General features: G+C 44.6%; 1 protein-coding gene across 1 annotated transcript in view; it reads left to right on the top strand.

The window, feature by feature from the left end:
• Positions 1-27,789, top strand: part of HEATR3 (HEAT repeat containing 3) — a 155,169-nt gene that overhangs the window by 56,046 nt on the left and 71,334 nt on the right. The window contains exons 9-11 of the mRNA XM_082271172.1: positions 5,768-5,922; positions 7,405-7,487; positions 7,584-7,720. Coding sequence (XP_082127298.1) covers positions 5,768-5,922; positions 7,405-7,487; positions 7,584-7,720 — 375 coding nt within the window. The remainder of the gene's footprint in view (positions 1-5,767; positions 5,923-7,404; positions 7,488-7,583; positions 7,721-27,789) is intronic.

The following is a 27,789-nucleotide window of genomic DNA, read 5'->3' as shown; positions in this document are numbered from 1 at the left end:
GCCATGTTGAACTTCCAGTGACCAGTATGAGAGTGAGAGCAATGACACTAAATTGAACACACCTGCTCCCATTCACACCTGAGACCTTGTAACACTAAGGAGTCACATGACACTGGGAGGGAAAATGGCTAATTGGGCCCAGTTTGGACATTTTCCCTTAGGGTTGTACTCACTTTTGTTGCCAGTGGTTTAGACATTAATGGCTGTGTTGAGTTATTTTGAGGGGACTGAAAATTGACACTGTTATACAAGTTGTACATTCACTACTTTACATTGTAGCAAAGTGTCATTTCTTCAGTCTTTTCACATGAAAAGATATAATAAAATATTTACAAAAATGTGAGGGGTTTACTCACTTTTGTTAGATACTGTATATTACAACATACTTATGAGACCCTACCAACCTTTACTAGGGGGTCCAGGGGGAAAGAGACCACTCCCAAGGAGTGGCATACAGCTTTTACTTTAACGCATAAATCCTCTGTTTCCTGCTTTGCCCAGGAAAAAAAAAATATAAACTCCTATCCTGATGGTATAGGGACCCTGTCACCCTTCTTGTCTTTTCCTCAGCCCCAGATGGCATTGCCACAGTGGACGGGGTACGTATATGCATATTTGGTGGGAGTCCCCCCAGATACAGATGTTCTGAAACAACATTTTTTTATTTTTCATTTATGATGTCTACGATGAGTTTCTTACCCCAACTCCCTCTATAGCATTACTTTCGATACTTCCGGGCTCTGTAAAATCCCAGAAAAATAGCTTACTATGATTTTCCTTATGGGAGCCAGGCAACTGATTTCCAGATTCTTGAAATCTGACTAGATTCCTCCCTTAGCTCAGTGGGCGTCAAGGTCTTACCTTGCCTTCCTGTTGGCAACCATCTTGGACATGTGCAGAATGTAGCCTCTTATAAACTCTGAATGCTTCATCACTTGTCAGCTGCCTGGGTGTCGCACAGAGATGATGCTGCACACCTGACTATAGCAATCACCTGATGGGTTGCAGTCCTTGCCCTTGCGTTTGTGCTAGCAGTCTTAACTGCTAGGATAAGTAGGATAAACATACTACTTTATGGTACATCTGGATACATTATTCTGTCGCCGCCAGATTAAAAAAACGGCTCCTATAATTGACAACTGGATGTTCTCTGGCGTTTAGGGTCCCCGTTTTAGTGCCCTCCCCTGCAGACAAGCTCATGACACCTTCTAATAATTCTTTTGGGCACTTAGGAGCTTTTGGGTAACCCTGTTTGGGTTCGCCTTGATTTTCCATCCTCGTTTTTGCATGCATTTACTCCCCATAGTTCGTTTCACAAGACTTGGCTTCAGCCATGAATTTCCGATTCCATAGCCCACTCTTTCTTCGTTTTTCTCCGCTCCCTTTTTTGCCTCCTTCCGATTTTTTTTTTTTTTTTTTTTTTTTTTTAATGATTTTTTTTTTTTTTTTAATAATTTTTTTTTTCTCCCTCTCTTCTGTCCCTCTTCTAGCGCTCCCCCCCCCCCTCACTTGGTTAACCATTGTACCTCTGAGACTCCTGGATAAAGCCATAATGGGTCCATTGCTTTTTATACCTTGTTACCTTAATCTCCCGCCTGTGGAGTGCAGCTGGCCCTTGGGTCAATATATCATGTTTTTTTGTCTTTTATGTATGTTATTCACATACCTTATTTTGATTGCATATATGACTGAATGTATGTGATATGCTGGAGTTGTCACCTGCTACTCTTGATTCTTATCTTTTTACTGTACCTACCTAAAAAAAAAAAAAAACCTATTCAACATAAAATTCACTTTTAGCACTGATCAGCTTTTTGTTAGGGCTTATTTACTCCATGTGCAGTCGACCACATTTTAAATGCAGTGGGATTGCATATGCAAGAAACATTAATGCATTTCAATAAGCCTAGTTTACACCATTGCAGTGCTTTGATGTGTGTTGGGAAGAAAAAAAGAAGCATGCTGCATTTTCTCACACTGGGATGCACTTGAATGGAGTAGAAACACGTGTAAATTCAACTTGGTATTTATTTAAAAAAAAAAAAATGCCCAGACACACCGCATATGCATGGAAACGCACATGCGAAACCACACACTAAATGCAGGCATTGTGGTGGAAATGAGCCCCTAACCACTTAAGGACCGGGCTTATTTCTGACACATGTTTAAAAGTTAAAATCAGGTATTTTTTTCTAGAAAATTACTTGGAACCCCCCAAACATTTTATATATATATATATATATATATATATATATATATATATATATTTTTTTTTTCCCCCTAATCGTCTTTCAGGACAGGCACTTCTGAGAGAACCTGGCTCCTCCCTTCCTAGGAAACACCGCCCCATTCAATTGGATTTAAGCCTCCCTCCAGCTGGCTGCCTCAGTTCTGGTGTTTCCTCCAGCGGGGAGACCCCGTCCAAAGAGGAAGCTAAACTATCCTCCAACTGGAGGGAATTGAGGGCAGTAGAGCTGTCCCTCAGAGCCTTCCAGGAAGACTTGCATTGATGCAGAATCCAGGTTCGGTCGAACAATGCCACAGTGGTGGCATATATAAATCGACAGGGGGGAACCAGGAGCAATCTCCTTTGGGGAGTGGCAAAAAGAATCTTGCAATGGGCCGAAGTTCAAGTTCTCTCTCTTTTGGCGGTTCACCTCAAGGGAGAGTTAAACCAACTGGCTGACTTTCTCAGCAGGAGAACAGTAAGGGAAGGCGACTGGACTCTGAACCAGGTGGTGTTCAATGGGATTACCCAGAGATCGGGAATACCGAATATCGACCTGTTTGCCTCACGGCAAAACACAAAGTCACCTCAATTCTTTTCCCTGAACAGATGGGACGGAGCTCTAGGAGTGGACGCTCTGGCTCAACCTTGGGTTTTCCCCAAATCTTATGCCTTCCCTCCGCCGGTGCGAATACCAGCGGTCCTGAGGAAGTTGCAGGAGGAAAGTACGACGCTAATCCTTATAGCGCCACACTGGCCAAGGAGGCCATGGTTCTCGACCCTAAAACACCTAGCGTTAGAACCCCCTTGGTTATTACCAGTGAGAGAAGATCTCCTCTATCAGGGCCCAGTACTCTGTCCTCAGGCACAATGTTGGAGCCTTGCAGCCTGGCTTCTGAAGAAGAACTGGTAAGGAGCAAGGGTTTCTCGGACCAACTGGTGCTAACTCTGCTAAGAAGCAGAAAGAAAGACACAGAGCATTTGCCTTAAAACTTTGAAGTTTTTTAAAGGTTGGTGCAAAGCAAGCTCTTTAGACGCAGGAAGCACAGTGTCAGTACTCGAGTTCCTGCAAGAGGGGGCAAACAAGGGGTTAGCCATCAGCACCCTGAAAAGCCAAGTTTCAGCCATTAGCGTGTTCCTAGAAATTCCCTTAGCAAAGGATCCCTGGGTGATCTGTTTCTTTAAGGCTTTGAATAGACAAAGACCAGCAGGAAGTCTGCCATTTCCAATGTGGGATTTGTCCTTAGTTTTGCAGGCTCTCAAAGAACCATTTGAGCCATTGGAGTCTTGTTCGGTGAAAACCTTAACCATCAAGACAGTTTTTTAGTGGCAATCCCTACCGCCAGACGGGTTAGTAAGCTAGAGGCCCTTTCAGTTAAAGCACCTTTCTTAAGATTTTTGCAAATCAAATTATTTTTAAGACTGATCCAGCATTTCTTCCCAAGGTGGTCTTGAAGTTCCATAGAGACCAGGAGATAGTGCTACCGACGTTTTGTTCAGATCCTGTGAGGGAACAGAAAATTCATTTTCACAAATTAGATGTCAGAAGATGTGTTCTGCAATATTTAAACATCACGAAAGGAGTTCAGGAAGTCAGATTCCTTTTTTGTTTTATTTACTAGTTCAAAAAAGGGTACTAAAGCGTCCAGACGCTCAATAGCCAGATGGCTTAGGCTAGCCATTAGTGAGGCTTATAGGCTTTCCGGGAAGGAGGTTCCTATGGGTATCAAGGCGCATTCTACAAGAGCAATGGCGGCCTCTCAGGCGGAAAGAGCTGGAGCTACCCCGGAGCAGATCTGTCGGGCAGCAACCTGGTCCAGCTATACAACCTTTTCCAGACACTACAGACTAGACCTACTATCCGCTAAAGATCAGGCTTTTGGGAGAAAAGTCCTGCAAGCGGTAGTCCCACCCTGAAAGTAAGTACTCGCTTATCCTCTCAGAAGTGCCTGTCCTGAAAGACGATAAGGGAAAATTAAAGTTACTTACTGGTAGCGTCTTTTCCAGTAGTCTTTCAGGACAGCACTAATACCCACCCGAAGAAGGTCTGAATATAAGATGATCAAAGGATGGAGGTTAGTATGATAAATCTTTGTGTCTCCCCAGTGGCCGGAGGTAGTCTTGAAGAACTGAGGCAGCCAGCTGGAGGGAGGCTTAAATCCAATTGATTAGGGCGGTGTTTCCTAGGAAGGGAGGAGCCAGGTTCTCTCAGAAGTGCCTGTCCTCAAAGACTACTGGAAAAGACGTTACCAGTAAGTAACTTTAATTTTTTTTTTGCAGAGACCCTAGAGAATAAAATGGAGATCGTTGCAATATTTTTTGACACCATATTTCCACCAATTTCTTTGTACAATGTGAAAGATAATGTTATGTTGAGTAAATAGATACCCAACATGTTATGCTTCAAAATTGCGCACGCTCGTAGAATGGCGACAAACATTGGTACTTAAAAATTCCCATAGGTGACCCTTTAAAAATTTCCACAGGTTACCAGTTTAGAGTTGCAGACAAGATCTAGGACTCAAATTATTGCTCTCGCTCTAACAATCGCAGCAATACCTCACATGTGTGGTTTGAACACAGTTTACATATGTGGGCACGACTTGCGTTTGCTTCTGTGCGCGAGCTAACGGGAAAGGGGCATTTTCATTTTTTTATTTTAACACTGTCCTTTGATCAAAAATTGCGTATTATGTCGCTCCGGTCCTCCAAGGCCATAAAGTCGAGTTGTCCTCACTCGACTTCCTGCCTGAGAGGAGAGCGAACAGGATCATTTTCTCTGCTACGGACGGCTCCGGTAAGCGGAAAAAACAACCGGGAAGCGACTGGGGGGGGGGGGGGACCCTCTCCTCCCGCCCATAAAGGTGATCCCATGGCGAATCCGCCGCTGGGACCACCCTTATGTTAAAGCGGACAGCCCGCCGTTTTGGTTTGTTTTTTTAACGTTTTTTACTGGGTTATTCTCAAAACACATGTTCAATGACTACAGCATTATCTTGTGATCTGATGCCATGTATTAGATTCCATGCTGCTTTATTCAGTACTTATGTCATTAGAGGCTGGCTGTCTGTCAGGTTCTTGCAGCAAGCTCCCTGATGAAGCACAGCAACACGTGTGCTTTAGATGACCCCAATGCCTTCTATAACGACCATATTGCAGTAAGCTGAGGGCGACTGGGCTGTCAAATTCCCCTTGGTGAGAATCCCAGAAGTGCTGGCAGTGGTCCAAAAAAGAAAAGTATTAGGGTAAAAAAAGGTAATAAGTGCGATGTCGTGTGGGAGCAGGGGAGGTAAGAGTGCAGTCATGCAAAGTGCATGGGTAGGGTCTGCTTTAACTTTACTTAAAGAAACATTGGAATTTTTTACATTTGACTGAGAATCCGCTTTGCAGTTGCTTATGTTTGTGAAGTAGTTGTGATTGGGACTTGCTACGCGTGTTCTTTGAAGCCACATTAATCATGGACTGTAGTAAAATCATATTTTTTATTTTGCCCGTTATTGCAGTAAATTTAATTTAAATATATATTTTTTTTATTTCCAGAACCATCTGATGATGAGTGGGAAGAGCTCTCTAGCAGTGATGAAAGTGAATTTAGCTTGGAGAAATCTGTGGCTGATGGAGGCCAGCCTCTTACTCCACTGTGCTTGTCTGCTGAAGTTCACTCGGCTCTCCTTGATCACTTTATTCCGAAAAAGGTACAGGGAAAAACTGGCATACCTTTCGTCCGTGGTCATATGATGTATGTAGTGGGGTAAAAAAAATATCACCATTTATTTAGGGCACAGAAATTTAATGGAAGTGCAACCAGACTACAAATGTATACAGTTAAAGTGTAAATTCACCTTTTCACAAAAAATCAAAAGGTGAACTAACACACTACACCCCTCCCCTTCCTGTCCCGCCGTCAACGCCGCACTTACATCCAAGGGGGATTAGCTGTCACTGCCCATGCAGCCAGTGCAGCGGTCTGGGGATCTGAAAGCTTCATTCTTCTTCCCCTTCTTTCCTTCTAGGACAGATCCTTTTTAAATTGTCACAATGGGGGATTGGAGGGGTGCAGGCAGCTGGTGCTCTTTGGTAACGTGTTGCACCCTAGATACAGATGTAACGTGTTACCAAATGTGAACTTATCCTTTAGGCTGGGTTCACACTGATGCGAATTGGATGCAGGTTTCCCGGTATCCGAATCACATGACAGGAGACTGTGACCGTCTCTCAGTGGAGCCGGTTCACACATCTCTGGGCCGGCCGTGGAGTGCATTGCAGTGTTATTTTCGTCGACTAAAACCGACTAAAACGTTTTCGTCGACTAAATGAACACCATTTTAGTCGACTAAAATAAGACTAAAACTAAAACAATTCAGATGACTTAAATACGACTAAAATGGCATTTTAGTCTTAAGACTAAAATACGACTAAAACTAAAATGGCATTTTAGTCATAAGACTATAACTTAAACCAAATTGAAATTTGCTGCCAAAATTAACACTGGTGTAGTGCTGTGCATGCTCAAAGCTTAATACCATAAATAATAACATATTTGATTTTTCACTCCAGAAGTAGTATATAATGAGTTTGAAAATTGTAGAGAAATGCTTAAATAATGCATTAAAAATTACAATTGAACTACACCCATTTGATTATAGATGACTAAAATGAGTTTTAGTCGACTAAAATGTACTGGAGTTTTAGTCGACTAAATACGACTAAAACTAAAACACTTGCAGAAGACTAAAATGGGACTAAAACTAAAATGCCATTTTAGTCCTAAGACTAAAACTAAATTGAAATTTGCTGCCAAAATTAACACTGGTGCATTGCACAGGGGTCCTGTGTGTCTTTGGCTTTATTTCAGGTCCGAATTCAGGCAAGAATCGGGCCTGATTCATCCCTGAAACAGAGAACAGGGCAGCACCGGACACCTGCTGTGAGCCGTGTGAACCCAGCCTTAAGCGACAAGCTTGCACTAATTGCACAAAATTTGAAAAGCCCTTAAGAAAAGTGTGTTTTATAGTACCATTAGATTGGAAACAAGAGGAATAAGAACTAAGGTTTACTAGAATACTATATTGTAGTCCTAGAAGAGAGGGAAGGGGGTCGTTGCAAAGCTGGAGCTTCACTTTTATATTTGTAGCAGTTTATTGATTTTTTTTTTTTTTTTTTTTTTTCTTCTTTAGGTATTTGAAAAGACTTGGTCCCCTGATGACAATGCACTGCAGATTTGTAAACAGAATGCAATATGGAAGCCGTTAATTTCGAAGTAATTTCTATTTTGTCATCGTTCATTGCATGTTTGTAGTTTTGCTTAAGAGATTACAACTGGTGCTAACAGTGTTACTTTGTTGCTGTGTTGCAGGATTTACAGTGTGCAGTGCAGGGCACTGACGTGTTTACATAACATTTTGTCAATGCTGGACATAGAGAACCTGGGTGGAGCCCCTGCTTTACAGGAACTTTCTAAGCACCTGTCACAATTGGTCTTCACACAGTTAGGTAGGTTTTGTCTTGGAGTGTAAAGCTCCTGCCTTTGTCCCTGCCCCTAACCAATCTAGTTTAGAACAGTATTTTCCAACCAGGGTGGCAATGGACCCTGGTGTGCCTTCAGGATTCCTCTGGGGTGCCTAAAAATTGCAGCAGGTGGATCAAGCCTGCCTTTTAGTTACACAAAGCCACAGGTTTTGTGCACGGTTACAACCTTCCAGCCACTGGTGTCCTAACAACCAATGTCGTCGTCTGTTGATGAGGAAGGCATTGAAAGCCTGCACAGTATCCTTGTTTGCCCCTCCTGTGCCTCCCTCTTTCAGCACTGGGGTAACATTAGATGAGCGGAGGAGAGAACTTGGAATATAGACACGTGAAGTTATGCACACTTGATGTCTATGGATGCTAGAAATTTCTCTCCCTGTAGGGAGGCTACGACTGAACGAATTGACTCCATACGGAAAGTACGAATGTTCAGAAACTGGTTTAAAGCTTTGAGATCCAGAATTGGTCTCACATCCCCGTTTGGTTTGGGGACTACAAACAGGTTTGAGCAAAAACCCCTAAACTTTTTGTCCTCTGGAACCTCAATTATCACTGTTTGAGCCTTCAGCTGGCCCAATGCCAGAAAGAGACTTTCTTTTATAGGGGATCTGTCTGTATACCTGACCTTATAAACCAGGGATACGGGAACATCCGAAATTCCAGTTTGTACCCCTGTGAAATGGTGGGGATAAAGAGAAAATTAATGCTGCGCTACGGTGATACGTGAAGTATATCCAAAAGTGCTGCTGTGCATAAAATCAAAATGATTTTAAAAGTGTAAGTGTAAAGAAGACAGCGCAGATTGGGTGTATTATACTTATAAAGTGCTCAATGTGCTAATGAAAAAATATTAAATATTACAAAAATATTATAGGTAGTAATAGTTGGTGTATGTACAGGTATAAACCACATATACTCTTAAATGAATGAGAAAATAAATACATAAATAAAATCTCATAACATATGTGCTAATAGTGCAAATCACCACCTGTTATAGTGCAATTCATAAATAAAAAGAATAAATAACATATGAAAGTCCAATAACAATAAAAAGTCCCAAAATGCAATAGCCAGCAAGTAGCCAGTGAAAGTCGTTTGATTGAGAAACAACCCGAAATAGTGCTCAAGTGCTGGAAATTATATGCATGCTGCAATGGTGCGATGATGGTGATTCACTCCTCTCCCCTAGGTAATTGACACTTACCGGACAGTGTGGACCCTCAAACCTTATAGCGTAAGGGTCTCACAGGCAGAGTCCAGCATACAATCCGGGTAAAGTGCTGTGGATGGAAATGACAGCCAATGCGGGCTCCCCTAAGCAATCTCACCGGATGGTCACCATATAAGAAGAAAAGAAGGAATCCCAATAGCGTAATATTGCTTAAACAGTAGATTTATTTGGTCTCAAAAAGAAAAAAACTCACATTTTAGGTAGTTAAAACAGGCACTGTATGAAACGGTAGATCCCTGGGATGACGGTGCGCAGCGGGGCTGGCTTGGCTCCGGCGTGCGTTCCACTGGTAAACATCTGAGGACTATGAGTAGGGCACAATGAGCCTAGAGAGGAAAAATACACTTCTTCAGCTGTCTCTTGGGGAGGAAATTTGTATCCAGACCGGACCCTTTCCGTAAGAGACTGAATAATCAATCTTTGGGCCTGAAAGGTAGATGGAGACTCCTCTGACCCTGACTCCCCAGAAGTGGAAACCTCAGCTTGACCTTCCATAGCGTCACCATCAGCTTCTTCCTCCACATTCTACCCAAACCTGAACTGACTCAGGAGTGGCTCACGTATGGGAGATCTATCACGTTTCTTCCCTTGAGATGCTGCAATGATACCAGCAATCCTCAAGGCTGGCCAATGCCACAGCCAAATCGTCCTTAGTGATGTAGGTTGCGGCAGAAGTACTAGGAGTAGCTACTATGCCCTTACAACCGTAATGGCTCAGATTGGCAAGATGCCTCTGACTCTTCAGGAGGAGTAGACACAATGGAAACACTGCTAGTACCTTCAAGGCCTGGTGGTGGCATCACAGTGCCTTTTCCATCTATGCCCCCCCCCCCCCCCCCAGCCCTTTTTTGGACAGGTATTGCTTTAAAGCAAGACAAACTTGAGGTACTGTCTTTAAGTGAACTTAAGGCTTGTGAAAAGCTTATACAGCCTAATGCACACAGCACTGATTATCCCAAGATATATGACCTGTTTGTGCCAGTAACATACACCCACAGTGACTCCAGCAACCCAGCTGCTGCTGCTGTTTACTTCAGCCTCTGACAGAGGCTAGTGTGTTGGAAACCGTTCCTTGCAGAACGCGTCATTTATACTGTATAGTGCATGTGCTGCATGCTACGTGGCGTCCACGTGCAGGCCATTGCGTAATGACACACTCTCCATGCGGCGTACGCCTGTACTTAAAGGCAAAGATTCCTACACGTGTGAATAAGCCTACAACATAGACACGCGATCAAGGCAGAGACGAACATGCGGAGGCTTATGCGCCAGGGCGCAAACCACAACCATATGGGGTGAGAGCAACTTAGGCTGAATTTTGTTTGTCACAGCTGATACCTTTTTTCAGGTAATCGGCTCAGAGAAAAAACACAAATGTGATAATAGGCAAAGAAATAAAATTTTAAATCAAGCTTAAAACAAGATCCCACAAATGCCTCAACAAGATGTAACTTGCAAGCATAACATCCATAGTCTCATGGAGGGATACATATGGCACATGCTCTCTGTTAACTTTTAAAAAGGAACAGTGCATAACATGGGAACAGTGCATAAAATATTTACAATTTGCAATTATGCCAGCAATTTTTACCTTCAAGGTTTGCTGAATAAGTAAAGATTTTAAATTGGATTAACCAGTCCAGCCGCAGGATTCTGCTTTAAACAGAAATCCAATCTTCACCCATCACGGCGAGCTTTGTCTTGGCGACCTTCAAGGGCTGGGTCTCCTTATTTTAGAGGGGCCACGGCCTTGGACCTGTAGAGCACCCTGGACTGAGCGCATTTAGAGTTTGGTATTTCAAGGGTTTGGATCCCAGGGCCCAGCGCCTAAAAAGGACAGCATTACAGGCAAAACCATGTATCTGCTTCCTGAGGCTCAGGTACCATCTTTTTAGTCCATTGATTGTTTAGGATGGATCTGATAGCTAACCCCTTAGGTTCAATGATATTTGATTGGGGTAAACGGCACATCTTCTGTCTTCATTTGAAGAAAAAAATAAGAAAAATGTGGAGCACCTCTCCACAGTGACCATCACCTTTTATACACTGGCAAAAAAACGAGCTGCTTCCTGTGTGGGATGGGTTATATAGGGGGACATCAATTCTGATTGGTTGCCAGTGTTCTTCACCTAAAGGTGGCTATATAACCCATACGTTATAATTTTTGGCTCTGTATCCTGTGATGTACGAAAAGATATATATACACGGGCCTTTTTCTTCTTAGAAAATAGGTGCATGAACTCCACCACGACCCCCCCACCCCCCAACACACCCTCCAAACCGCATCAAATACTGGGTGTGGTCAAATTTCACTAAGTGTGGGAGGGTCTTAAAGGGCCATTAAATTTTAGGAGAGCATTACATACAGAATGCAGAGTTCAGGGCTGTATAGTTAAGCTGCCTTCCACAGCTGCTTACTGCTGCATCTACCATCCACATCTCACCTTCACCCCCTCTTCAGCTTTGACCTTTGCATACAACCCCTCCTCCACTACTTCCCTTTTCTCCCCCCCCCCCCCCCCCACCTTAAAAGCTCCACCATCTTCCACATGTCTTACTATTGTTGCTCTATTAAGCTGAAGCCCCCCAGCCGGCTCTAGCACCTCCCCGCACACTGTAGGTGGCTTGCAGGGAGATCACCCAGTGGGGGCGTCGGCATCTGCACTGCACGCTTGTCCCCATCATGCACTCAGTGGGAGCAGCTCCGGAGATCAGATCTGTGGGAGCCGTTGGGAGACAGCCTGTAAATACAAAAGCTGGACTTCTGTGTTTACAAGTGATAGTGCTGAGCAGAAAGCAGAGAACCAGAGACAGAGGTGGTCGAACTGAGTTCCACCAAGTTCCAGCTGAAAAAAAGATGTATAGATGTGTGTGTGTGTGTGTGTGTGTGTGTGTATATATATATATATATATATACACACACACACACACACACACACACTAAAGAAACTGATACCAGTCCAACAACAATTAATATGTAGAAAAGCAGCGCTAAAGTGCACTAAATAAAATCAATACAGCAACATGTGAATAGTGAATAACAAATAATACTGAATTCAGTGTAAAACAGTTATGCAAAAAAAGTCCAATACAGTGATGTATCAAATCTTCAATAAAAAGTGCAGTGCAATCGGAGACCAGAAAATGGATCGCCGCCACCAACACATGCCTCTTACCAGATCAAAAGGACCATAAATTATAATGGTCAAATGAGCTCGAGCAGACAGATGGACATGGAGGAACATCACAGGTGGAAGAGTTGATAGCAGGTATTGGATCCCATATGGACTCGAAAATAAATAATTAAAAAAGCTCCCATAGTGAAGTCCATCAAACTTAATATAAGGTTTATTGTAAAAAGTAGATGGCTACAATTACCTTTTTGAAGGTCAAAATAGGGCATGTACAATGTTTTGTTCCAGCATGCTTGTTCGCAGTTCTGCTGCAGCCAGGTGACGATCACCACGCAGAATTTATTTATGGTTTTGGGGGGGGGGGTTATATATTTAGCCTTCAATCTTTTATGGACAGTTTAAATTTGAATAAGAACATAGTGCTCATCTGGATAGGATGGTTTTCCTGGATCTTGAGATCTATAAAGGAGGAAACCTTAGAACTTGCAATTATTTTAAGCCCACAGATAGGAATGGCTATATTCCCTTAGACAGTTGTCATCCCAGTTCAAGTCTGTGTAAAATCCCCAGAGGGCATTATATCAGTATTAAGAAGGAATTGTTCTTCTGAAGCTGACTAAAAGTCCCAATCACACACTGTTCTGGATAGATTTATCCAGAAAGCGTACAGACAACAAGAGTTGCAGATGGAACTAGAGAAAGTTAGAAATCTGGAAAGGAAAGACCTGGTCTTGGGACCTAAGAAAGATAGGGAAAGTAGGCAAGAATTAAAAATTGTCCTCAATTATAATGTTCAATTCAAAAAGCTTGAGAGAATTATCTCCAGACATTGGGGTATTTTTTGGAGGTATAGAGTTTTGGGTCCTGTATTGAAGACCCGCCCAAGTATTATATAAAGACGGGCACCCACCCTGAGGGATATGATTGCCCCAGGAGCTGTGGACCCCCCTGTTCAGAAGGAGAACAAATTATTCTCTTTATTATCAGGGTTTTATGCGTGTGGTAGGTGTTCGGCCTGTAAGAATTCAAAATGTAACGACAAAAAACGGAAAGAGTTTTCCGCTTCAGTGACAGGTAAGAATTATGTAATAAAGGATCTTCTCACATGCAGCACCCAAGGGGTAGTATACATGTTGGAGTGTAGTTGTGGATTCCAATATGTAGGGAGGACATCAAGGGCATTACATGTATGTATAGGCTAACAATATCAAAAAAAGGGTCTTAATCCCAGAATGTGTCTAAACACTTTAGACACTATCACAATAGGGACCCGAGAGGTTTGAAATTTTGGGGAATAGAGAGTGAACAAGCACTGGAGGGGTGGGAATCTTATTCAGCAACTCAGTCAAAGAGTCATTCTGGATCTATGAGACGGGGGTTCTTGTACCTGTAGGACTGAATGTTGAATTTGACCTTAATTGTTTTATATCTGATAGATCATGTGTTTTATGTAATTTTTAGTATTTCAGTTTGTTTAGGTTGTGATTATTGTAGTATGAGAGTTTGTAAAGGATAGCCATGGGTGCCTCTTTATTTGATAGGTGGCAACTCTTATTCCTTTTGGGTAATGTTGTGGCCTTTGAGGTTTGTTTAGGCCATTTTTAAAAAAAATAAATGTAATTTGTTTTTATGGTACTGTGTATATGCAAGCGGTGCTCCTATATGCTGCCACTAGAGGTCGTACTGGCCTTATTGGAGTAGTTTGGGTTACTATGGCAGCCTGTTATCTTATTCTGTTTTGGCATTATGGAAATGAGCGTAAACTCTGATCTCCATATGCCACCACTAGAGGCTGTCATGGGTGTAGCGAGCTCTGTGATTTCCATGGTAGCCCGCTGTGTATATGAGAGAGAAGGGTGACTTGTGACTGCACCCCGCTGATGAAGTCCAGTAGGACGTAATGCGTACGGAAGGAGGAGTCACAGTGTGATACGTCACCAGCTGCTATCCTGCCCAACAGGCATGTGCTACCAGCATTGTGTAATCTTTTAACACACTTTATAAGAGGATGATCTTGCGAGTTTTATTGCAATAAATAGAATTTTTTCTTTTACAAGCAGAGAGCACTTAGATGTTTTTATTATTAAAGAGGAAGTAAACCCTCCTCTGACACTTTTACCTATAGGTAAGCCTATGATAAGGCTTACCTATAGGTACTGTAAAAATCTCCTAAACATGTACCGTTTAGGAGATATTTACCTTACATGCAGCCAGTGACGTCACTGGCGCATGCGCTCTGAAGGAACGGCCGCTCGTGCCGTTCCTTCAGAGCCCCGTGCCGTGACCGTCGGCTCCCGCGCGGGATCCCGGAAGACGGGCGACTGGACATGTCGCCCGTCATAGAGGTAAGCGAGCGGCACGGCGGGGGCTCGTTCTAAGGTAAGTATTTGATAGTGAGCTAGTATGCGATGCATACTAGCTCATTATGTCTTTCTCTTTCAGGATGGAAAGAGAAAATGTTTTTTTTTTCGGTTTACAACCTCTTTAAATGTTTATATGTGCATGAGTGGATGTCTAGATGGTCCCGCTACCCATGCTAACCAGGCAGAAGTCAGAAGCTAGCGCTGTTACACATATTGTGATCCCATTAAGGGGAAAAAGCGCTTATGACTACTGGTAACACTGAGGTCTCTGGATGAGGTGAGAGCGGTGTGTTAGCCTGGGTGAAGGGACCTGTCACCTAAAGATCTTGCTTCCTTTTTTCTTCACTGACCATTTGGATCTTGGTATTGTATTTAAGGGACTTTTGGGCTTTACGTATGAACTTTATTCAAGAAGTCTGCTCATACTTTGTTTATGACATACCTTATTGCCCTTCACTATATGTTTTTATCATATACTTTGTTTTAGTGATGTGCCATTAGTGTTCAGCTTGCATTACTTTTATAAGGGTTTTGAGCTGATTGTTTTTTTGTATATATAAAGAGGGTATCTTAAGACTCCGTTCACACTATGTCGGATCCGACTTCGGGGCGACCTGTGAAGTCGCGTGCGGCGCGACTTGCACGGACTTCATAAAATGAATGTCTATGCAAGTCGCTCCAGGTCGCCCCGAAGTAGTACAGGACCCTTTTTCTAAGTCGGAGCGACTTGTGTCACTCCTATTAGAATCGTTCCTGTACTACACTATTTTACGTGACGGACCGCGACTTGTCAGGCTGACCAAGTCGCGGTCCAAGTCGGATCAGTGTGAATGGGCTTTTAGGGTCCCTATTGTGAAATTTGTCATAGTGTTTAGAAACACTATGAAAAGGGAATCCAGATTTAATATTAGTGATATGTTCTTTTAATCTAACTTGTAGTTTATGGATCGTCCTCCCTATTTATTGTTTCCAAACATGGACAAACGATCATGTAAACCACATTTCTCTTACGTCCTCCGACAGTCGCCGCCTCTTCATATTCGTCACATACGGGGTATTAGACTTTGCTCCGAAGGAGTAGCTAGGCAACAGAATATGTTAACAATAAAGCTTTAACATATCCCACCCTCAAGGGGTGGTCCCCTCAGTCAATACCCTCCTACTTCCTGCAACCATATCTCAGTTTTAATGTCTAGCTTGTCAGGAGTGGCTGGCTCTCTCTGTGCTGGGACTTTCTGTCCCAGACTCTTTCTTCTTTTTAATATTTTGTTTGAGTTTTTCTCTCTACCTTTCATTAGCTGTTATTTTGTCAGCGTTAGTTAGTTCTTCGGACGAAGAGGATCATGCGGACTGGGTCTCGGGCTGATCCCCCTGGTCGCAGGTCGTGGGTCAGTGGCTTCCCAGTCTGCCATCGAGCGTTCAGCCAGGTAACGCTCCTGGCATAGTGAACGACCCATCCCTGTTCGGTGCAGGGATGATTGGTGAGGTGGCTACCTCACTGGACGCTGTGCGGTTTCTTAACCCCCATTTTGTGCGTCTTGAATTGCGACTCTCCCTGCCTCATGTGCAGCGGCTTGTTCGCCTGTGCGGGTCCCCCACGCCATGTGAGGTAAGTGTATTTATGTGGGGACCTGTCTGTCTGGGGGGGTGTCAGTCTGGGACTGTGTAACCTGCCTCTATTCACACTGCTTGTCTCCCTATCTCTCGGCTGCATGCTGTGGGCTGCAAGGGGGGGGGGGGGAGCTGTATGACACTGTGTGTGTCAGGCTGGGCAGTGTGAGAAGCTGTGTGCTGTGGGGCATGTTTTTTCTTGGCATGTTTGGGCATATACAGCGATCGCTGCGGCGATCTAACATGTATCCTTATATTGGAATGTAATGTGTGTTTTAATGCACTGTGGAGCGGCGTTTTCGGCGCCAAACGACGCCATTTTGCCTGCACCCGCTCCGGCCGCATGGTTTACATGCATGGCGGCCATTTTCTTGTAGCCTCCATAGGCTTACATAGAGCGCCCTGGCAGCATCACTTCCTCTTTCCAGGAACACCGATCGAGGCAGCAGCAGCGGCGAGGGTCTCCTCAGGTTTTATCCTTCTGTTCTTGCTATCCATTGCCTGTGTTCAGTTTGCATATTCCCTGTGGGGGTCTCATTGTGCTTGTGTGGTGCGGTGGGCTGCGCTTGCCGCGCTTGCTAAAAAGGGGCAGTTAACCCTTGGTTGTCTGGCATTACAGGGGCAATGGATTCTCAGGAGGGCAAATTTCCTACAGTATTGTTGGAAAGCCAGGGGACCGCTGTTTCCCCCCCAGGGGGGGATTTAGCCACTATTGTGGCTGGCCTTGCTGCTCAGGTGCAAATGCTGGTGGCTGCTCAATCTACTAAACAGCCCAGAGTTGCTCTGTCCTCTGATTCTGAGGGTGAAGGTGATGGGGCTGTTCTGGCAGGGGCCTCCTTATCGGGGTCCCGCTCCTCTCTTGATCTAGTGGGGTCTGAGGTGGAGGCTGAAGTTGAGGGGGTCGATAATTCTCCCCCTGGCTCGCCTGAAGAGCTTGCAATCATGGATGAGTTGATTGCTTCCATTAAGCAAACGCTGCGTTTGCAGGACGAAGTGTGTCCCCCCGCTGCCTTGGCGGCTTATGGGACGCAGAGAAAACGCAGGACGCCGCAGGTTTTTCCCTGCAATGCTGATTTTCAGCGCGCTGTTAAGGATCAATGGCGCGATCTGCGCAAACCTTTTGCGGTACCAAGTAAATTCAAGCTGCGTTATCCTTTTTCGCCTGCCACTGATGAACGGTGGTGTGTGCCTCCACCAGTGGATCATGCAATTGCGGTTTTGAACAAAGCCACTGCGATTCCTGCAGAGGGTTCCCCTGTTTTCCGTGATGATACCTATTCTGTTACGGGTTCTATGCTTAAGGCTCTGTTTGCTTCTCTCATGGCGGCCCAGGCAATCGCAAGTTGGACGCAGATGCTTAGGCGCGTTCTGGTGGCCGATTCGGCCTCGGCGGCGACCCTGGATATGGTGGATCAGATCCACCAGGGTGTCATGTATCTGTGTGATGCGGACCTGGACCTGATTCCGTTGGCTGCACGTGTGCACAGCGTGGCGGTGTTGTCTCGCCGCCTGGTTTGGTTAAAATGTTGGTCGGTGGACCAATCTTCACGTAAGACCTTAGCCAATCTGCCTTATGATGGGTCTCGCCTTTTTGGGGAGTCCCTGGATGTGTTGATTAAGGGGATCACCGGGGGTAAGAGCACTCTCTTGCCCCATTTCCCCAAGGCTAAGGGGGCTTCCGGGAAGAAGCATGCAAATTTTCGGCCCCCTCAGGGGTCCTTTCGTGCCTTTCGGCCGCACTACAAGGGCAAACCGTTCAAAGGTCAAGGCTCTCAGAAGAAGCCCTGGTCTGGGAAACAGAAGTCCGGCCAATCCGGACCTGCAGCCCATAACAGTTCGGCCTGAAGGGGCGCCCTCACCCAGTTTTGGGGTGGGGGGACGCTTGCCCGGTTTTCTTCAGCCCTGGTTGGCCCGTGTGCGGGACAGATGGGTTCTGGAAATCGTTCGATCTGGTTACAAGATCGAGTTTCTCTCTCGGCCGGAGAGCAGATTTTTTCCCTCAAATCTTCAACTGTCTCCAGAGCGCCTGCGGGACCTGTACCTGGCGGTGCGGGACCTGAGGGCTCAGGGAGTGGTGGTTCCGGTGCCTCGTCGGGACAGGTTTCGGGGGTTTTATTCCAATCTGTTCACCGTGCCCAGAAAGGCGGGCAAGGTTCGTCCGATTCTGGACTTGAAGGCTCTGAACCGCTCTGTGCGGGTTCGCAAGTTCCGCATGGAATCCCTGCGGTCGGTGGTGGCTGCCCTGGTTCCGGGGGAATTCATGGCCTCCATCGATTTGAAGGATGCGTACCTTCACATCCCCATATTCGAGGGTCATCAGAGGTACCTTCGATTTGCCATTGCGGAGGATCACTACCAGTTCGTGGCGTTGCCCTTTTGGTCTCGCCTCGGCTCCGCGGGTCTTCACCAAGGTGCTTGCACCGGTTCTGGCATTATTGAGGGCCCAGGGCATTTCTGTCCTGGGGTATCTGGACGACATTCTGGTTCGGTCTGCGACCAGACAGGGTCTGGAGGAGGACCTGTCTGTCACAATGCAAACTCTGCAGGAGTTTGGTTGGACGATAAATTTTCCAAAGTCGACACTGAGTCCGTCGGTTCGTCTCCCCTATCTGGGAATGATACTGGACTCGGTGCAGGCGAAGGTCTTCCTGCCGGAAGACAAACTCAGGACTCTCCGGGAGGAAGTCAGGTCCCTCAGGGACGTTCCGAACTCGTCTCTGCGGACGTGTATGAGATGTCTGGGATTGATGGTCTCGGCCTTCGAGGCGATTCCTTTCGCACAGTTTCACACGCGGGGTCTCCAAGCGGAGATCCTGTCCAGGTGGGACGGGCGACCTCAATCTCTGGATCTTCAAATCTCGTTGAGTCTTCGCACCAGGGAAAACCTTCTGTGGTGGCTCCAGTCCCCGTTGGTGTCCGGGGGCAAGTCGTTTCGTCCGATCTCGTGGACGGTAATCACCACGGATGCCAGCCTGTCGGGCTGGGGTGGAGTTCTGGGCGTTCTGTCCGCTCAGGGGACTTGGTCGGGGGGGGGAGTCTTCCCTTCCGATCAACATTCTGGAATTGCGTGCGATAAGGCTCTGTCTTCATCGCTGGACGGACCGGCTGCAGGGTTGCCCGGTTCGGGTGCAGACGGACAATGCCACGGCGGTGGCCTACATCAACCACCAAGGGGGCACCAGGAGTGCCCGAGCGGCTCGAGAAGTGGCCGACATTCTGTCTTGGGCCGAGACTCATGTCCCGGCGATAACGGCGGTTCACATTCCGGGAGTGGAGAACTGGCAGGCGGACTATCTGAGTCGCCAGACCCTGGATCAGGGGGAATGGTCTCTCCATCCGGCTGTCTTCCAGACGTTGTGCGCGAAGTGGGGTCTTCCAGATGTGGACCTGTTCGCGTCTCGCCTCAACAACAAGGTGAAGAGGTTCGTGGCAAGGACGCGCGACCCTCGGGCAGACGCGTCGGACGCGTTAGTGGCCCCGTGGCATCAGTACAGGCTGATGTACGCGTTTCCACCGATTCAGTTGCTGTCCAGGTTCCTTCGCAGGTTACACTCGGAACGCAACACAGTGATTCTTGTGGCACCGGACTGGCCTCGCCGGTCCTGGTACGCAGACCTCGTGAATCTGGCGGTCGACGCCCCGTGGCGTCTGCCTCTTCGAGACGATCTACTGTCTCAAGGACCGATATACCATCCTGCTTTACAGTCGCTGGCTTTGACGGCCTGGCTGTTGAGACCGAGGTCCTGAAGGAGAGGGGTCTCTCTCCGGAGGTCGTTCATACTTTAATCAACGCAAGGAAGTCTTCCTCGGAAGGTTTATTACCGTACTTGGAAGGCCTATTTTGCCTGGTGTGAGTCCAGGGGGTTTTCACCCCGCACGTACTCGGTGTCCCGTGTGCTGTCTTTCCTTCAAACGGGTGTTGATCAGCGTTTGGCGCTGGCTACGATAAAGGGTCAGGTGTCTGCTCTGGCCGTTCTGTTTCAACGTCCCGTGGCTTCCAACCCTTTGGTTGGCACCTTTGTTCAGGGTGTGCGGCATCTGGTTCCCCCGAGGCGGGATCCTCTGCCCCCTTGGGACTTGAATCTCGTTCTCTCTGTGTTACAACGTGCTCCTTTTGAACAGATCAGGGAGATCTCGTTGTCTATGTTGTCCAAAAAGGTCGCCTTTTTGGTGGCGATCACTTCGGCTCGCAGAGTGTCGGAACTGGCGGCTTTGTCCTGCAAGTCTCCGTACCTGGTTATTCATTTGGATAAGGTGGTCTTGCGACCTAATCCTTCTTTTCTGCCGAAACGAGTTTCAGAATTCCATCTTAATGAGGATATTGTCTTGCCTTCGTTGTGCACGAAGCCTAAACATCCAAAGGAGGTGAGATTGCACTCTCTGGATGTTGTTCGGGCGATAAGGGTTTACCTTAAATCGACTGAGTCTTTTCGAAAGACGGACTCCTTGTTTGTTCTTCCAGAGGGTCCTCGGAAGGGCATGGCGGCTTCGGCCTCTACCATCGCCAAATGGATCAGGCAGACCATTGAACAGGCCTATGCTTTGCAGGGGAAGGTTCCCCCTGTGCCTGTGAAGGCGCACTCTACTAGATCTCTGAGTACGTCTTGGGCCTGTCGTCATGGGGCTTCTGTAGCCCAGGTGTGTAAGGCGGCGACTTGGTCGACCGTGCACACTTTCACGAAATTCTACAAAGTAGATGTTCAGGCATCGGCGGATGCTTCCTTTGGCCGCAAGGTTCTTAGTGCGGCTGTTCCCTAGGGTCCCTTGTTGGGGACTCCTGGCTGTTGGGATAAGTTTTGTATCCCCTGGTTTTTTTGTCTTTTCCTGGGTTGTTGCTCCTGTTGAGCACTTATTTTTGCTGTTGCCCAGCTGGTTTCCTTCCTTTGGTAAGGTTCCTTTCTTTGATGTGGAGACTGCGTTGCCTTTCGGCGCGGTTGCGTTTCCCACCCCTCATGTTTGCACTGCTTTGGGACGTCCCCATATGTGACGAATATGAAGAGGCGGCGACTGTCGGAGGACGTAAGAGAAAACTGAATTTTTGTAAAATCTTACCTGTAAAATTCCTTTCTCTGAGTCCTCCGACAGTCGCCGCCCCCGCCCCTCTTTTGGGGTTTGATTGTATACTCTACTGCTATTCCACTAAAACTGAGATATGGTTGCAGGAAGTAGGAGGGTATTGACTGAGGGGACCACCCCTTGAGGGTGGGATATGTTAAAGCTTTATTGTTAACATATTCTGTTGCCTAGCTACTCCTTCGGAGCAAAGTCTAATACCCCGTATGTGACGAATATGAAGAGGCGGCGACTGTCGGAGGACTCAGAGAAAGGAATTTTACAGGTAAGATTTTACAAAAATTCCGTTTTTTAGTATTGCAGGTAATGAATTTTGTCTATAGCGTACTCTCTATTTGTTTGGTTATTTTTCTACCCTTAACTTTATTACCTCTACAAACCTCAAATTTGTGACCTGGGTAATAACCCTTAAAATCTTGAAAAAAAAAAACTTGATCTAGTTATTTGAATAACAACATTGGGAGCCACAATATTGCGTAAAGATAGCGCTCCACTAAATACCATTTCTGTTTGGTGTGGCAGTAATGGGTCCAAAATTGGGTCATGTTGAATAACAGGCCTATGTTTCTTTATGATCTTTTTCATGGTCCAATGTTGGTTAGAGAAAAATGTAATGAAGGCCGATTGGAAGGAGTTATGATCAGACACATAAGAATTTTTCTTTTTGAAAAAGAGAATTTATATCCCTGCCAGCTACTTCCTCAATGGTAGTGTCTAGTTTCACACTATCCTAACCCTTCTCTATGAACCTATGCCTAAGCAATGTTGTTTCTTGATAGTAATCTTCAATGTTCATACAGTTACGTCAGAGCCTCAAGAACTGGCTCTTGGGTACAGACCTAATTCAAGACGGATGGTGACAATTGTTAACTCCCAAAAATGAATTACTTTTGGTAGTTTTTCAAAAAAAAGTTGTCGTTTCCAATGAGCCATTTTTACTCTGATAATCAAATCTAGAAAATTAGTTGTATCTGTACTGGACTCGCATTGAAGCAAAATATCCTGATCATTGGTATTAAGTCCAGAAATAAATCCACTCAAGATTTTGGATCACCCTGCCATAGAAGGAGGATATCCTCTATGTAGTGACCCCCAAAAAAACAATTCGGGGCCCCTATCAGCATAGATAAATCCTCCTCCCATTTGGCCACAAATAAATTGGCCATACTGGATGCGAATTTTGCACCCATCTCAACACCTTGGTTCTGTATGTATTGCTCCCCTGAACCAAAATAAATTATGAGACATAGCAAACTTTTATAAATCCATTACAATGTTTTCCTGTCTAGAAGGCAAAAGACTCTAACCAGACAAATAATAGCCAACTGCTTCCATTCCATGGGCATACGATATTCTAGTATACAGGGAAGAAACCTCTGCAATAGCCAGAATGTCTCCCTGCTTCCACTCTACCTGTCCGAACAGGTTGATGACATGAGAGATATCTTTTAGATACGAGGGAGTACTAGACCCCAAAGGCTGCAAAAATTCATCTATATATTTCCCTATGCGAGAAGTAACAGAATTTATTCCACTGATTATCTGATGACCAGGTGGATGAATTGGGTCCTTGTGCGTCTTGGGCAGATAGTAGACAACAGGCAACCTAGGCGCACAAGGAACCAAAAATTGCTTCTCTATCCTTTATCAATAATAACCTGAAGCTCTTTTTTCTAACTCGTCGTGGGGTTATTATGGAGAAGTCCTTATGTCTCTCGATCTGACAACAACCTTGACCTCTCCTCTTCATGTTTCTTTTTTTAAGGACCACTATTCCTCCCCCTTTATTGGCAGGATAAACAACCAACTCCTTCATTTTGTTTAGGACTATTCCAACCCATATTAAAGGATCTATCCTTGTAGGATTCAATATCTTTAAACATCCAATCTCGAAAAAATGCCACAGAAGGGGCTACTGCCTTAGGGGGATTGAATAGTGAGGCATTAGATAAATTAGTGTGTACAATGCCATCCTCAATTGTAGGCCTATTCTTAATAGGATTCATAATAAAATACCTCTTCACATTAATTTTTCCTAATATTTGTACATCAATAAAAGTACAAAGCGTATCCAATTTTTTTTTTTTTTTTTTTTTGGGGGGGGGCATGTTTTAACCCTTTGCTAAGAACGAATTAATCCTCCTTCTGGAGTTCAACCCCACTAAGGTTAAAAATCCCCGAATGATTAAAAACTTTCTTTGCCTTTTTCCTTCTCCTCCCTCCTCTGGTACCTCTCATTTTCTCCTTTTTGGAGTTGTGAAGGGAGTGAAAAAAACAAGGATGATGATCCCCTCTTTCCATAACCGGAGGTGCCTGATTGGAAGCATACCAATCCCTGGTCGGCTTGGGAAGGGGGATGTTGAGTCATAATTCTTTCATAATCATACGGATCCCAGGCATTGTCAATTAGTGGCTGGTATCCATTATGATGGATAATATGGCTCAGAGTACCACGTGGGTCTCCCCTCGGATTGCCATGGAAATTAGTATTAGAAATGTGTGGCCCGTTATGGGGTTCCTTTCTATTCGTTTGTGGGCCATGATAAATGGCATCTGGCCCTCAACCCTGGTTTGGCCGATGCCCATGGTAAACATTGATTTGATTTAATGGTTTATATTTTTATAGCATGTATGATTTTATATTATGTCCTCTTAGGATAATACATTTTAGAATATGCAAATAGTAAAAGATGATGATTTTTTTTTTTTTTATTATTATTATTATTTATTTTTCCTTTTTTACAGCAAGTTGTCGGTTGAATAATACTTTTTTGCCCACTGGATGGAATTTTCCCTTAAACCCATTACCTTTTGGATCTTATTGAAAAGAGATGAGCCAGACTCACACCTGGCTGTGGTTATCTATTTGGTTCCGGCATGTTTAGGTGCTCTTTAATGATTTGCATGCTTGGTGATCGTCACCTGGCACGCCCCCGTAGACGTCATTGGTGACAAAATGCGTTTAGAGTGGCTTTGAGGTGACGTCATTACGCATGCAGAACCGCAAATGAGCGGGTGGTGTTTGTTAGCCGACAGCTTGCTGCAACGATACTTTGTACATGCCTTATGTTGCAATAAGCATTATATTGAGTTTGATGGACTTCACTATGGGGGCTTTTTTATTTATTCTCGGGTCCATATGGGATCCAATACATGTTATTAACTCTTCCACCTGTGATGATCATCCATGTCCATCTACCTGCTCAAGCTCATGTAACCATTATAATGTATGGTCCTGTTGATCTGGTAAGAGGTGTGTGTGTTGGAGGTGGCGATCCTTTTTCTGGTCCCTGATTGCACTGCACTTTTATTGAAGATTTGATACATCATTGTATTGGACTTGTTTTACACCAAATTCAGTATTTGTTATTCGCTATTCATATGTTGTTGTATTGATTTTATTTAGTTCACCTTAGCGCTGCTTTTCTATGTCTTTAATCTATTTGACAAAAAATATATGCAAAAAAAAAGTTAAACAGTGTTCAGTGTTCAAATGTGAAGTCTATTAAATAAAAGTCTATAAAATATTCAAATAAAGTAAATCTTCCACCATCCAGTAGATCATTTGTGTGTGCCAGAAACACCAAGTGCCACCACCTTAATCAAACTTGCCCATTGAGTTCAATGGAGCTGCACCACAACCTAGAGCCAAATGCACGTCTATCATTTGCAGCGTGGTTTTGCATAGTAAAATTGCTATTTGGCAATTATTAACCACTTTACAACCGGAGGATTTTGCTGTCTTCCGTCCAGGCCACTTTTTGCGATTCGGCGCTGTGCGACTTCAACTGACAATTGCGCGGTCGTGCGACGCCGTACCCAAACGAAATTTACGTCCTTTTTTTCCCACAAACAGAGCTTTCTTTTGGTGGTATTTGATCACCTGTGCGATTTTTACTTTTTGCGCTATAAACAAAAAAAGAGCGTTTATTTTGAAAAAATAACAATATTTTTCACATTTTTTTATATGAAATTCCCCCCAAAAAAGATGTAAAAACCAATTTTTTTAAAAGTTTTTGGCCAATTTGTTTTATGCTACATATGTTTGGTAAAAAAAATCGCAATAAGCGTATTTTGATTGGTTTGCGCAAAAGTTATTGCGTTTACTAACAAAGGGAAAGATTTCTGTCATTTTTGGTGTTTTTTTTTTAACGCGTAATGGCGGCGATCTGCGATTTTTTTTTTTTGCGGGACTGCGACATTGCGGCGGACAGACCGGACCCCTGACTGACATTTTTGACACTTTTGGGGGTACCAGTGACATTACTGCAGTAATCAGTGCTATATATATGCACTGTTACTGTAAAAATGACACTGGCAGGGAAGGGGTTAATTTTATTGGAGAGGGAGGGGTTAATGTATGCCTGGTGCTTACTGACGTGTAGGGGGGGAGGTGACTATGTGATTCATGGACAGATCGGATGTCCAGCTATGCTGAACAGTCCGATCTGTCACTCCCTGTCACTATGGAGATCCGCCCGCTGTGTTTACACACAGCGGGCGGATCTCCAGACTCGATCCCCGACGATCGGGTAAGAGCAGCGGCGATCGCCGCTGCTCCTCCCCTGGCCCGACTCCCGCTGTGAATGAAAACAGCGGGAGCGAGCCTCCGGCGGCGCGCAAGCGCCGCCCAGAAGGGGAGGAGTCCAGTCACGTTAATACTACGTGACTGGACGGGAACGAGCCACTCTGCCGCAGTAGTATTACTGTGAGCGGTAGTAGAGTGGTTAATAATGTAAAAGTAAAAAAAAAAAAAAATTCAGGAGACAGCAGTAGCCTCTGATTGCTTGTCTGCTGCTGCTATACTGTTCTCTGAACAGCGATCCACTGCAGATCACTTTTCATGAAGGCGGTAAGTAGTACTGCAGGTCTAAAGGCTAAAAGCATTGGCACATCAGTACAATACCAGGGACACTTTGGAAGGAAGATGCTGTACACTTGATGAAGAAACATTTCAAATAGTCTCTGTGAATGAGCTTCCTTGCTTGCCAGATTAGAAGTACCTATTCGCTTTAGAGTGATAAATATAAAAGGTTTTCCTTCTGTGCATAGACGTACATACTCCACTTAGCATGGGTCTGCACTAGTGTTATCAGTCACAAACCTTTCATAGTCAGTATATTGAGCAGACTACAGCAAAACTTTTGTTTTGCAAAACTTTAGTATATCTTTAGACTGTACCTTTTTTCAAGTTTTTGATAGTGAGGGAGAGTTGGACCCTCTGTCAAGTTTTTTTATTTTTGTGTTCCATTGGGGAAATGTACCCCTCTATTTGTACTGGTGCCCATTGTCACTGAGAACGGAAATGTAAAAGTTTAGAGGTATCCCAAAAACAAGGCAAGCACTTCCAATGAGGGCACCTGTTCCGGGGACAGCTAAGATGACAATTGCTTTCACTCTGGGAAATTTTCACTAACTTCTTGTTGCATTTCTGCAACAGAAAGTAAAGTGAAATTTTCCCAATTGTACACGCACAAGAAAAATTTAACCCATATCTACTTTAATAAAGGTTTGTCTATACAAACTATCAATTGAGAAGCATAGACTTCCGAAAAAAGTGTACATGGGCACAACTAGGGTTATAGTCACACCATTGTACGGTATTTGTAATCGGTGTGCATATGCAGTGAATGTGGCAGACAAGTCTTTGATAAATAGCATATTGTTTTTTAGTTCTTTCCCATTTTTGGTCTTCATAACTTTGCTAATCATTTAAAAGTACCTTGTACAAATGTTAGTTTTTCAAAAAACTGACTTGCTTTTGAGTCTAGTTTCTACAGTATTTATAAGAGCCCCAGCACATAGACCAAAACTGGATTCATGCAATATTGAAAGAAAAATGTGCTGCCTACATTCCTCACATGTGACATCGCTGATGCTGCTTGGCTCAGTGCTGTCACCCTGCTTACTTAAACCCCGTACACACGAGTCGAAATTCAGCCGGGAATTTTTGTCCGACGACCGATCTGCCGATTTTCGGCTTGTTAGTATGATGCTTCCGACAACCGACTCCGACTTTTCGGCTGAAAAAATCTGGTGTGCAGGCTATAAAAAATTTTTGTCCACACGTCCGATTTTCGTGCAGTCAGTACAGATTTCGACAGGGAAAAATCTTATGAGAAAGACTGGGCATGCTCAGAGAAGAAAGAACACAAAGAAAGCAAACCAACACATGACATCACTTCTGAAGTAGAATTCTGTTGTACGGGAAAATTGGTGTGCAGTCTAGGCACATTCCAACCAACAAAACACCACTCTGTACAAAAGATGGACGACCGGTCGGCGGAAATTCGTTGCGTGTGTACTAGGCTGCCACTTACTATCTTTAATAGTATTAAAGCAAGATGGTTACAGAAAATAACTTTATTGTGGCTGCCCTGTGTGGGAGACCTGCTAGTGTGTGGATGGACGAATAAATGTTTCAAAAGAATATGGGTTAGTGTTGTTGGGTAGATGCAGCTTGCTTTTTTCAGTTCATTCCACTTATTTCAGATCAAATCAAGGCGATTCCTAAACATTTAATCAGTATCACTTAATCAGTATAACATTGTGAGTGCTTGCATCCTTAGTTACTTTTAGAGCCCAAAACTCTCCATAAGACAAGAATTTACTTCTGACACCCAC

The sequence above is a fragment of the Pelophylax lessonae genome (genome assembly GCF_965119305.1).
Source record: "Pelophylax lessonae genome assembly, chromosome: 10".
NCBI classification, from domain to species: Eukaryota; Metazoa; Chordata; class Amphibia; order Anura; family Ranidae; genus Pelophylax; species Pelophylax lessonae.
This window is presented reverse-complemented; position numbering and strand designations above follow the sequence as displayed.